The sequence below is a fragment of the Adiantum capillus-veneris genome, chromosome 22 (genome assembly GCF_014529385.1).
Source record: "Adiantum capillus-veneris isolate H3 chromosome 22, ASM1452938v2, whole genome shotgun sequence".
NCBI classification, from domain to species: domain Eukaryota; kingdom Viridiplantae; phylum Streptophyta; class Polypodiopsida; order Polypodiales; family Pteridaceae; genus Adiantum; species Adiantum capillus-veneris.
Window position 1 is genome coordinate 125977339 of NC_140952.1, and position 12905 is coordinate 125990243.

The 12905-nt window shown below is 40.1% G+C and overlaps 1 protein-coding gene across 2 annotated transcripts; it reads right to left on the reverse strand.

Moving 5' to 3' along the window:
- Positions 1-536: 536 nt before the first annotated feature.
- On the reverse strand, positions 537-5759 carry LOC147430173 (splicing factor U2af small subunit B-like). 2 transcript variants are annotated; one of them, XM_086494674.1, is made up of 6 exons: positions 5378-5759; positions 2341-2427; positions 2173-2254; positions 1971-2097; positions 1509-1895; positions 537-992 (listed from the first exon to the last, which is right to left on the reverse strand). In XM_086494674.1, the coding sequence occupies exons 1-5, from the start codon at positions 5612-5614 to the stop codon at positions 1529-1531; spliced, it is 900 nt and encodes a 299-aa protein (XP_086350800.1). In that variant the 5' UTR covers positions 5615-5759; the 3' UTR covers positions 537-992; positions 1509-1528. The 2 variants fall into 2 exon arrangements, with proteins under 2 accessions (XP_086350800.1, XP_086350799.1); XM_086494673.1 differs by having other exon boundaries at positions 537-1398.
- Between the last annotated feature and the right edge of the window lie 7146 nt (positions 5760-12905).

Genomic DNA, 12905 nt, shown 5'->3' on the forward strand with positions numbered 1-12905 from the left:
ACTTCATGCTAGAAACTAGCCGTAACATCATCCATAAGGTAGAGCAGGGCAACAAATCACAGTCCAACTTTTACAAGCGCATCACAAGAATCGTGATTTTCAAATTTTTAAAAAAACCATGCCCCCAAAGCCACACCATCCCTACAAAAAGGAAATAAACGCCAACGAGGATTGAGCCCAAGCTTGCACAGATGCTTCAAGTTAAGTAGCCATACAACCTACTCCCTGTACCATCAGTAGAGCAACATTAGCTTGTTGGCTGCTGAAGATGTATGTATTCTGAGACATGCATGTACAAATGTAGTTCGTGTATGTGTGTAAATGTGTACATCTTTGGAGTGCAGACTAATGATTTTGTGTGGAGTTCTTGATGGCTTGCTTGGCCTTTATTGGAAAGCTGTGGGACTTTTCTTCAGCTGCATAATCCTTCTAATTGGTTTGTAATTAATTCAGCTCATTGCTTGTGGAAAGTGAGTTCAATTTCATCATATTCTTCAATTTCTCCAACACCTTGAAACAACTGCTCACCAGAAACAAATAGCAATTCGCAGATAGATTCAATACGTAAGTAACCTTAATAAAGATAATACAGCGCCAATCCATGTCAAACTAAGGCAAACATTAATCGAGAATCTCTACATCGAGCAAAACAGTAGGCCCATATCAATTTGACATGATCTAGAATCTGCCACAACCAAAGCAAGCTTTCATACAAAGCAGGGTTCATCACTTCCCAAGCAAAAGCTGAAAACTCCATTTACATCAGCCAATGTTTTTTGAAGACCTTGAAGACACCTAGAAATCCACCTAGACTGTAGAACAAAAGCAAAGATCCTGCAGAATATATCGGTTAGGAACGAAGCTGAAGAGACGCCTGCACAATGCCAAGTATTAACAGGTTCCCTGTACTAAGCATGTGAGACCGTGCGGAAGACACTTCAAGATTAACCTGCATCCTTGCCTGCAGCAGCACTTGTCAATAAGAACTCCACCTGTAAACAAAGATGTTGTTAGCACTAGCACCACTTGGGGCTCAGCAGAGTCAGGGAAACCTGAAACCTGCACACCTAAACAAGCATATGAGATAAGACATCCGAGAACCGAAACTTGAAACAACAAAAAATCCGTACAATCATTGACAGCAACGCTATATGCAACACCTGCCAATCCACCTATAGCTCCTCCAAAGCAAAAAGCCACGCAAACCAACCCTGCTTATCTTCCATCAAACCTAACCTGGCCCTGCGACTGCAAACACGCACATTGCATACAATTCTTGAAGCAAGCACTGCTCATGCATACACAACACCCACCCACATATCAAGGGCTTGCAACAACCCCCATCATGCATACAATCTAAATTCACAAGGCAGAGTGCAGCATCCTCAACCTGCAAACCTGCACAAAATCAAACTGCCTGTGAGCTACAAGAGTGTAGCTTCCACGTGCATGTGAAACGCAGTCGTCGTCCCAGGTAGAGCTAAAAGTAAAGGCAATGGCTTGATTACCTTAAACATCATTGCTGATGCTAATAGTTATTGGCATTGCCGTGATTGCTATGCTGCAATTGCTCACGCTCTCTATTCCATTGTTCAATTTTGGCTCTTCTTTCTGCACTTCCCTCCCTCACGGGGCTTCGGTTCCTGTATCCAGCAGGGCTTCGACGACGACCAGCAGGGCTATAGCCCCTCTCGTCATCTCTTCTGCGATACCTTCTATCATCAAGGTCATATCTTCTTTCATCTCCGCCATACCTACCACCCCGACCACCACCATGAGGATAATAATCATCATGAGACCTGTCGCGTCTATCATACTCCCTGCGAGGGCTGTGGCTCCTGCTGCAACTACGACTGTGCCTCCTGTGGTTCCCAAACAACTTCTTCCGTAGTTCCCTGGGGACATATCAACAAATTATACTTATCTTTGCTTTCCACTCAAAATTCGTACCTTTGAACATCCAAAAATACCTGCTTGTCTTTTTTAAATGCATAAAATTACAATAGCCCCCTCGATTACATGTATTCTCCTCATACTGCCGGCAAGTGGCCTCCCTGAAGTCAGTTACTGGAGAAAAATCCACGATAATAGGACGACCTGAAAAAACAATAAGATGTCAGAAAAACCCAAGAAAACTATGCCAAAAACCATATCAACAGTTTCAAGCTATACCAGCATAAAACCTCCCAGTCATCCCTTGTAAAGCTGCAGCCGCCTGTTCCTCCTCTCGAAATTGAGCATACACATTACCAACCTGAATAGCAACCAATCATAATCCATCAAAATCAAGAAAGAACTAGAAGAGAAAGAACAACACAGAGAGAAACACAGAAATAGTACCATGTGATCAGCCATGTTGTCACAAACATTCAGACTTTCCAGCTCTCCGTACTTACTCAGCTCTTCGAATATGTCCTCGTAGAAATCCTGAAAAGAAAACAGAAGCATGTTCTACAGAAAGAAAACGAAACAGCACAAAACAAATCTTAGGACAAGCAAACATAACGTGTAATTGGAGATAAAAGACGCCAGTTAATAATTGCAGTAGAGTAGAAACAAAGCACCACTCTGATAAGACCTGATTTAGCAGCATGAAAACGACAAGAACATAATCAAGATCAATCAATTCTTGTCCAAACAATTAGGCTAATCTAGTAGACCAAAGGTTGCATGTGCATGCGATGCGTTGCTTCTCTCCGACGATATCTGTAGATGCGATGCGATGCGCTGCTTCTCTCCGACGATATCTGTAGACAACGTCGTCTCCGCTGTGCAACAAAAAGAAGGCAGGCATAGTTTTCTGTGCACAACGCACGAAGATAGACAGCAACAGCCGACCACGCCGCCCCATCTACGCCCTTCACAAAGGGCGACTAAGGCGGGCGACCAAGGCAAACTGGACCGGAACTCTACGGCACCGAGGCTCTGAAGGCTTCCGTTGGCGCGCGCGTAGGAAGGCCCGTTTAACCCTTGCATGAAAGAGGGTTGAACCCACCCCATAAGGGTAAGAGACCAACACTTTACCATCAAGCTATTGAGCATTGTTGTGTATAACAAGGAAAGATAGCATACTTGTGTTGAAAAAAAAGTTAAAAAAAAAGGGAAAGTTTCAAACTTCAAGGAAGTAGTTTCACCCTTCCTTTTCACTTCTTGGAGGAAGACAAATTTTCCTCCAAACATTCTTTTTTCACCCTTCCTTTTCACTTCTTGGAGGAAGACAAATTTTCCTCTAAACATTCTTTTTTCCTCAAGGAGGTAGCTTCAAAGTGAACAAAAGCCTTCGCAAAAACGACGAGTATTTGTGAAGAATCAACAAAGGTGTTCTTATGACGAACGACATGTGAAGCGCTACAATTTTCGCAAGGCAAGGTTCGCATGCAACGCAAGTCGCGGAGCATAAAAAACACAAACTTCAAGCTTCACAAGATACAAGTTGACGTTTTTTTCTTCTCTCTTTACATTAGTGTGTATTTACCATGGCCAGTGAGGATATCCCACCTACACACTTTTGATTTTGAGTACGTAGATTAAAATCAAGGCACTTTTGATTTTGAGCACGTAGATCAAAATCAGGGCACCACGGGTGCTGCTGACACTAATATGCATGACGATGATGATCTAAGAGATCATAGCCTTGTAGATATGGCCACTTTCAAGACTTTGGAAAAACGCCAAAGCGTACTTGAACGCAACCTCTCTGCACTCCATGCAAATGTTACAAATCTTACGGAGCTACTTGTGAAATTTATGAATTCACAGACGGCTCAAGGAGCCACAAGTGGCACGGTTTAAGGAAACCAAGCTTGCACGACTCAAGGAGTCCAAGAGACAAGTGCTTCAGAAGATGTAGAAGGTAGCAATGCATTACTTAAGAATATCACCATTTCTGAGTTTCATGGGAAAGAGCATGATCGCAACAAGGATGCGGTCAATAAGTTCTTACACAAATGGAGTGATATTCATAGATTGAGACACACCCCGGATATAAAGACGGCTGTGAAAACAAGTCTCTCTTAAAAACAAGGCCTATAAGTGGTGGATGACATTTCCAATAGATGCTCGCCCTCCGTCTTGGGGTACGTTTCAAGCTTCTTTCTCCAAAGAGTTTTTGGACTCCAATGAAGAAGACAAGAATTGGTTAGCATGAGATGCATGCCGCATGTTTGGCCTCTCTCTCACACAGTACCTTTCGAAGTATCGGAAAATCATATTAAAACTAGCAGGTCTAGATGAATTCCAAAAGATACGGGGTGTCAATAGGGTTCTTCACAAAGACTATTGTCTTCAGGTCAAGACCCAACATCCAAAAACTTTGGAAGAAGCCATCAGTCATGCCCAAAGATATGATGATGACCAAGAGAGAAAAGGAAACGTTCCCTACTCTAAGAATAATGTTGCTAAGAGCAATGTGACTAAGAGCCAATGGCGAGGTAGATCTCCCACACGTTCCAAGAGGAATAAGAGACAATCTACTTCTCCACGCCCACAAGAGGCTAAGAAACCTAAGCAATCACGAGATACTCCACGTGGATCTCTCAGCACTAGATGACCTATGATGGCTATTCGCTTGTATCCTTCCTCTTAGTAGCATAATTAGCTTTGATACACTTTCACTCTACCTAAAGAAGTTGAACAGCCATTCACATGCAAACCATGAGCATGACACAAGCTTACCTACACTGAGTACATGATCTCATCACCTTCGATGCCAATTAAAAAAATCCATCCTTAAATAAGGATCAGAAGTGTATGAATGAGACCTTTTTCTGATGATAATTTTTGTAAATCGTTTTCTGCTTTCATGTGTTTTGTCATGTCATTGTTTCGACATGTTACCTTTTGTTTCATTTCAAAGATACCCCTACAGCTACGTGAAACCTTTTTGTTTCCTGTAAAAGATACCTGGGGTTGACCCCTTAATAGTAGTTTGACAGTGTTGTGAAGAGGGTTTTCACCTAGTTTTCACACTGTTCAAACAGTAATAGCACCTCTGAACGTACTAATCTGCATACGTCCGGCCCACATAGCTGTAAGATTCTTTTATTCAAGAGATTGAAATCAAAACAAAAACATCTTAAGCAGAAAAGCTTAAGAGGATGTAGACCAGGCACAATGACCTGACCCAAACATACAAATTTTGCATTTTTAAAACCACTATGCTACATGCGTAGCAAAGTTTCAAGGGAACAAAGCTATCTTGTGGAAATTGAATGAATTTCAAAACAAAATCCTGAATCCACAAAATTCTTGTAAAGCTGCAAAGTTAAGCCGACAGAATTGACAACAATGGCCTTTCAGATTACCCAGCACAATTGGAAGAAGACAAACGGGCCAAAGAAGAGAGAAACATTACGATGCAGATCGAAGAAAGGGATACCTCGAAATGTTCCTGAATTTTGCGAGGGTCAATATTCTGTGCAGGCACGTTGACTCCAGGAGTGGTATAGTCAGGCCGCTGATACATGTTGGAAAACAGCAGGGTAGGGCTTATCGTGGGGCGGTTGTGCAGGCGAGAGCACCGATCCCCATGGCGACAAGCCCCGATCTTGAAATAGAAAGGGCAATTCACTCTGTCTTTTTCTGTCCCGAAAATGGAAGCCAAGTGCTCGGCCATGGCTCGCTCTCTCTCTCTCTCTCTCTCTCTCTCTCTCTCTCTCTCTCTCTCTCTCTCTGTGTGTGTGTGTGTATGTGTGTGTGCGCGCGCGCCCCTTGATGTCTCTCGCAACCTCGCCGCAGCGCGAAGCAGATGTAGGTTTTAATCGAGATGACTTTCGCCTTCGTATTTATACATGTCAATGTAAATTGGTATTAATACTCATTGTAGTTAATGGGTAAATATACTCCAATGCTTCATGTTTATTCATTTTGCCTCCAAGAGATTCTTCTTCCGGCCGGTGAGCCTCCACACTATCTTGCACGGGCGCCTTCAAATCGGATCTACGGTGCAGGTGATTCGGACCATCATATGCACATTTGTAAATTCGAGACATTTGGTAAATTCGGGTAGGCTTGTAAATTCGGGGCAGTCCGCACCCCATTCTTGAACCCGCAACCTCCCCACTACGGGCCATGTGCACTAACCACTACACTCGCATGCGTTCTTTGCAATATAGGGGATTCGAGTATGTCATATTGTAAATGTGGGCCGATTAGTAAACTCGGAGCGAATTTGTAAATTCGGGCAGACTAGTAAATTCGGGGCAACTGCCGAATCTGACGGTCAACGATTGGCGCGCCCCGCATTTTCCTCCTCCACCATTGATCCCATTTGAGCATGCCCGTGTGATATAGTGATGAGGGCCTGCAAGGATGACATTCCATGTGAACCTATCCAACAGTAATAATAAAAGGCGTCAGGTGGGGTTTTGAACTCTTACATTGTTGTTATTCTCGCATCAAAATCTATCAACCTACACCAGCAACACGGACCCATATGATGCACTACGCTTTGCTCGTAATCTTTAGAAAAAAGAAGTCGCGGATAGCTTTGCCATCGTCTGCATTCCAACGCCCCTCATCACCAAATGGACCTGCATCCCTCATTGCCTCTCCCAACACGTGGCGACCCTTCGCGACTTTTGTCCCCATGACGAGCGTCCAGCTTGTAGTGCGAGTTCGTAGGATCTGTCAGATTCTTCGGGTTTAATGGATAAACACCAGCCAAGAGTTCACATGCTTTGTCATGTTGCCACATCTTCAAAGATTCTGCAGGTTTAATGAATAAACACCGTCCCGTATCACCTACTAAATAGGATAATATGGGTAAATTTCGTGATAAGTTTTTTTCTTAACAAGAAAGATAAAACGAAATAAAGATAGAAGATTTTGTGTAACACATTTGTGAAATCAAAACCCCTTTTTTTTGTAAAGGATGCATGCAAACTCTCCATCAAGAGAAATCACTAACCTTATGAGTATTGTCGTCACTTGAACAAGTTTGTTCGGCACCTTGGAGGAGCTACGAAAGAAAAAGGAAAGCAGTAGTTAAATTTTTTGTACTAATTTTTTTTAAATATCAAATAATTAAAGAGTGCACGGTTTAGGTGAGTGCCATACAGAAGTATGGTGGAGAGTCGACACAGTGTCTCTCCAAACTTCTTAAAAAACGAAAGCCATGCCCTTCCTCGTAGTCCAACAAGATAACACACCTGAATCTCTCTCTGACAATTTGGTATTCAAGTCCTTGTTACGGCCATGTGAATTCCTCTCTTTTAATTTCGTATTCACATTCTCATCATAACCATGTTGGGAATATCCTGAAATCAACATGTCCCAAGAAACTACATTCTAGATAGAAAGCTCCTTAAGGACTGTCTGATTTTCTTAAGATTATCTCAGGTGACACATCAATGGAGTACCTTGTTTTCCTCTTAAGAAGGGAAATTCATTCTCATTGAGCTCAATTTCAAGCTCCTCTTCAATGCCTTCGTCTTGATACAAGAGTCAAGATCAATCAACATCATATTAGGATAATCCCTCAGGTCCAAGATTCTTGACACTATCAGTTGCTTACCTTTCCATCGCTTAGGTGGACTCATTCTCTCTAGTGGTCGCCTAGAAGAGCCATCCTCCTCTGTGATGATAACCTGAGAAATCCCTTTGTGATTTGTTGAGGCTGATTCATACTAGAGGGATTATATTCCTTATTTAAAGATCAGGTTCTTTTCATTGGTAGAAGAACTTGCATTGTCTTTTGGTCCACATCCCTCATGGTAAGGCTAATTCTATCCCAATCATGGAAACAACCTTATGCCATACCTATAGATCTCTCTTCATAATATCTTTGTATTAGCAATCATCCATGTGGCTATTTGTGACACATGCACAATCCTTTCCATTTGATCTCACGAAAGCCGCCAACAAGTTGCACAAAGCAACAATGACCCATGACACATGAAACCCTATCTCGATAAACATTGAATAGCTCAACGTAATATGGTTGATGCCCTTTTGAAGAGCTAGGGTTTCTATCATCTCAATCCCTTTTTCTCCGATCTCTGTGTTCGTCGTCCTCGTCATTGCCAGCATATCCATTGTATCTATCCCTACGATCATCATGCTCTTTTTGAGTCCTTCGATCACCACATCCTCGTGATTACCTTCTAGATCCATCATCATGCCAATCATGTCTATTACGATCTCCATCATCGTCTCTTTTGCGATAACTACCCTCGTATCGACTATCACAATCAAGTTTTCTATCATGTTTACCATAGCAACTACTTCTGCAGTGTTCCTCTTCTTTCTACCTACCCTCATGCTCAAGCTTCCATTTCAAACCTTTGATTCTCCCTATGTCATGAGGGACAGAGAGCCTAGAAGAGGCTAGTTCAATGCTTACTTTTGTGTTTCTCCTTGTCTGCAATCTTGGTTTTAGAGGAAAGAACAACATATGTATCATTGGCATGCAAAAGTGACAAAAGTCAGTTTCTATAGGTCGTCAATGAACAAAGCACGGGGATATCAATTTCATGCATGCAAATTGCTCTAAGCAGTGTGGCTTTTGGGCCTTGTCTCCTATCATGCTTTTAGCTCGATGACAAAACCCTATATATCCAATTGAGACCTCTACAAAAATTGTCTCTTTCCAACTTTATCCAAGCTCTCTCCACTTGACTCTGTAGCACACAAAAAAAAGCAATCAATGTGATTTAAAAAACCCTGAGCTTGAAGCAAGAAAAGCTAGTGGCCACCACAGGCTATTGTCAATTCAACATCATACGATGCTGCTTTAAATCGACAATTTTGGAGCATGATAAGTGGATCATGGTGTGTCTTTAGTTGAGAGAATCATCTTAAGCCAACCAAATAAATATATATATGTTGTGATGTGCACAGGTTGGACCAAACTCAATGTGCCCTATAGCCTCCGCAAGTGAGGCAGTTTCCTTACATTGACTAGTGGTCCAAACCAATTGGTTTAATCCACTAGAGAGAGAGAGAGAGAGAGAGAGAGAGAGAGAGAGAGAGAGAGAGAGAGAGAGAGAGAGAGAGAGAGAGAGAGAGGAAGAAGATGAAGCAATTCAATATTGAGATATAAGTGAGACTCCCTCTGCTTCTGGCAGCAAAAGAAAGCATTTCTTGCTGAGAGAGAGAGAGAGAGAGAGAGAGAGAGAGAGAGAGACTCCCTCTGCTTCTATCCACTTGAGCCTTCAAGCCTAAGTGGCATGACCTATAGATTACCCAAGTGTAGTAGATTGATTAATCTTGTTCTCCGCCCCATCAAAAAAATCGTCAGTATTTTTGTTTAAACATGGAATGCAGGTATAGGATGGATCCGACAGTTATCATCCATGTCCATATTATCACCACATTCTTGTTTGTCCAATATAAAAAGAATGGTAATGCCAGTCTTCTATCTAAGTGAGTATATTTATTAAATTATTTTGGTGCAAGCTTGCTACTTGCTCAACCCCTTTCAACAATAATTTAAGCACAATAACCAAAGTAAAATCTAGATTCAAGCTTTAGGTTCTTTGGAATAGTGCTAGACATATGGGGAACATGTATAGTAAGGGGGCAATTTTTGTGATAAATTACCTTTTTGAAAAAAAATTAATACATTTAGGAGCTCCTATGATGCTTGCGTTCACAATCCAAGAGTTCTAAGTAGCAAGAAATAACTTGTACTACTATAAAAAAATGTTAAGAAAAAACTCATGCATCTAACCATTTAGATATGGAGATAACAGTATTGTCAAAGCAAAACATCAAGTGGTAATCAACAGTGCCAACCAATTACTTTGTGTAGATAAGGCTATGATTGTCCTTCAAAGAAAACATATAAAATTATATCTAGGGACACTGCCCATGGAGTGAAAGAGCAATCCTAGAAATAGAATTATTTGCATGATTAAACCTCATTATTTACGTAAAACCTTAGTCTTTATGTCATGAAACTTTAGTGTCGAAACAATTCACTGCTATGTATGCATGGATTGTTAATTGATCAAGGTAAAATTTGTTTTCTATTCAATTTTGTATATTATCTAGCAAATGCTATTAGGTGTAAGCATGGTTAGCAAGCCGTAAAACTTAACCATTTATTGCCAAGAGTTTTACTTAGTTGATGTAAGCTTGAATATGGTATGGGAATATAATTTCTATTACGCTATGAAAGCTACAAGTGAATCACAATATAGTGTATGTGTATTAGTCTATTTTTCTTTTTATGCAACAATAGGCATGGCATAAAAAAGCAATATTCCGTAGGATATTGTGGGTTTATCAAGGTATTCAACTATCACGTATGCTTATAAACTTTTTTATAATTCAAAGGTAAAAAAACCTTACATAAGCAAACTATGAAAAGCATGAAACCAAGCTAAGCATACCCAAAACCATGGCTAATTATGAGTGAAAAACTAGCTCCAACATGTGGACCTTATGAGACAAAGGTCTATTAAAAACCTGGTTGGAAGTAGTCCCTTCTACAACATTGCCTACCATGTCGTTTTCCATAGCTTCGAGAGTGGCAATTTTCTTGCTCCAATAAGGATCAAGAAGCACTTTTGAAAGGCTGTCATATAGAAGCCCCTTAATGTAATATAATCTTGCAAATTAATACAAGTGTAAAGATAGTTGTCAATGCACATTGGAGTTGAATAGATAATTGTAACTTGCCTTTTGAGGTATGAGCACAATCACTAGCTATTGTGACCTCAAATAATACTAAAATACCATATGTGTGTGTATGCCGAGAAGTGTTGTGTGTATAATGGAGAGCGTAAGTAAGCACACAAACAAAGCCAAGCCACAGCCTACTATATATGCAAGTGATGTATGCAGGGGTGCACCTTGTGTGTGAGGGAAAGCCCTCCAAGTTGTGGATTATGGTAGCTCAAAGCGGACGATTACTGTGAATGCAAGCTATGCGTGTGTGAATGTGTATTGAGAGGCATGATTGCAGTGGTATGGTAGCACTCCAAAGCATCTTGCAAGTGCTGAGTGTGAGTGTAGATATTGATAAGCATAGGTTGTATTGGTTCGCAAGGGATGCTTTATATAGCCAAGAGGGTTGTGTGTGTTGGTGTATGTGTGTGAGAGAGAGATAAGAAGACTTGAAGACATGCCGTTTGTGTGCTACTGTTTTTGGACTAATGCTTATACACAAAAGAGCATAATAGTTCAAAAGACAACTGCCTTTAGACAAAGGAGTAGCACAAAAATGACTCAGTCTTTGATTCATTTTTGTACATTAATGAGAGAATAAGGTATCATTCTAGTATTTTTGTACAAAGGGAAGTCTAGAGCGACTGTCTATAGTGTGGAAAAAGGTTTAAATACATCAATGATGGACAACGGCTAAGCCAAAAAAGATCCTAAGAGAAGATAGAGTCCTTGCATCCATGTAAACAAGACAACATATTCGTTAGCCTTGAATACGTATTACAAGTGTGGATGAACCATATCAGTTGTTATCCATGTCCATCTTACAACCTTTTTTTAAAACTTAAGCCTAGTATCCAAAAAATTGTGAATATCCAATCTCAAAAAACTTTTGCTATGAATCTCCATTGATAAAGTGTAAAGCGTGTTTCTTTTAATTCGTTTTAGATTTGTTTTAACTTGAGATCTAAAAAGGTCATCACTCCTTCTTAGATTCAAGTACGATTATAGGTTATAAATAAGGTTACTAAATACCCCAATTTTTAAGGACTTTTATATTTATTTAATTAGATTAAGTTATGATTAGAAGGCCACTACCCCTTCTGATCGAAGTGTCTTATCCCTATTTTTGTCCAATAGAGTTTTGTGTTTTATGTGTTATGTAGCTTTGGTAAAGCTATTTTCAAAAACAGGTCTATGTTTACAATCTGTTATCTTATTAAAAACCAGTTCGTGTTTAGCAAAAATCTGGTGATTTTGAGTGCTCATTGCCTGCCAAAAGTCACCACTCTTTCTCCTTCACTTTCTTTTTTTAATGGCGGATAAATACAAAAAAACTTTAATACTGGACAACACTACTAATGATATTTCTAGAATTTATAATGAGCAAAAGACTTCCCATCACACCTCAAAATAGTTCAATACCTAAAAAGACCAAGCAAACATAAAAAGTAGTAGCTGGGAGAAGTTGTTTAAAAAGTTTGTCTTAAGCCAAAAATATTTTGAAAATGGTTTTATTAAAAAAACCCTCCTAAATAACTAGAATCCGCTAATGTTTGAGAAAAAAACATATAATATAGTGTTTATTTATACACATCTAAATACAAAGTGAGTGTTTGCAAGTTTAACGGTTTGTACCGCAAAAAACTACATAATTTTAAGGACGTGCCTTATATCCATTGATAATCAACCCCAAAGTTGTGGTCATTATCCCAAACCAAGACCAATCGGCCTTAGTAGTTCCAAAAGTCATCCCTCCCTTTAAGAAAAAAAATGGTTACGAGTAAAAACAGAGTATGATCGTCATGAACACAAACCTATAATAGTACATAAAATCCTCATGCCATGAGAAGGAGCACCACATATTGCTCAATCATTCTCATGGCCTTCAAAAACAACTAGAACCAGATGAAGTGTGTGCCGGTTTTTTTAATAAAAAATTTCATCACCAAATATCGGCCGAGCGTAGCCAGCTAAGTTGAAACAAATGTTTAAAGTCAAAAAATACCCTTTTGAAAAATACTATGTAGTAGTTAAACTAGGAAGTAATTATTTCAAGCGATCACAATCGCATAATAGTCAGCCTCGGCAACAGAAACCATCATATTTTAATAGAGAATTGTTTTTACCATAGTGAGCAAGGTAAAAAACTCTTTAAGGCAATGGAAACTAAGGTGCATAAACCAGAACATCTTCTGGAACAAACCTGCGAGGGCTCTCCCTATTCGACCAACTCCATGGAGGGCATTGAATCAATCCACCAAACAAAGCATACAATAGAGAAGGACAACAGTCAA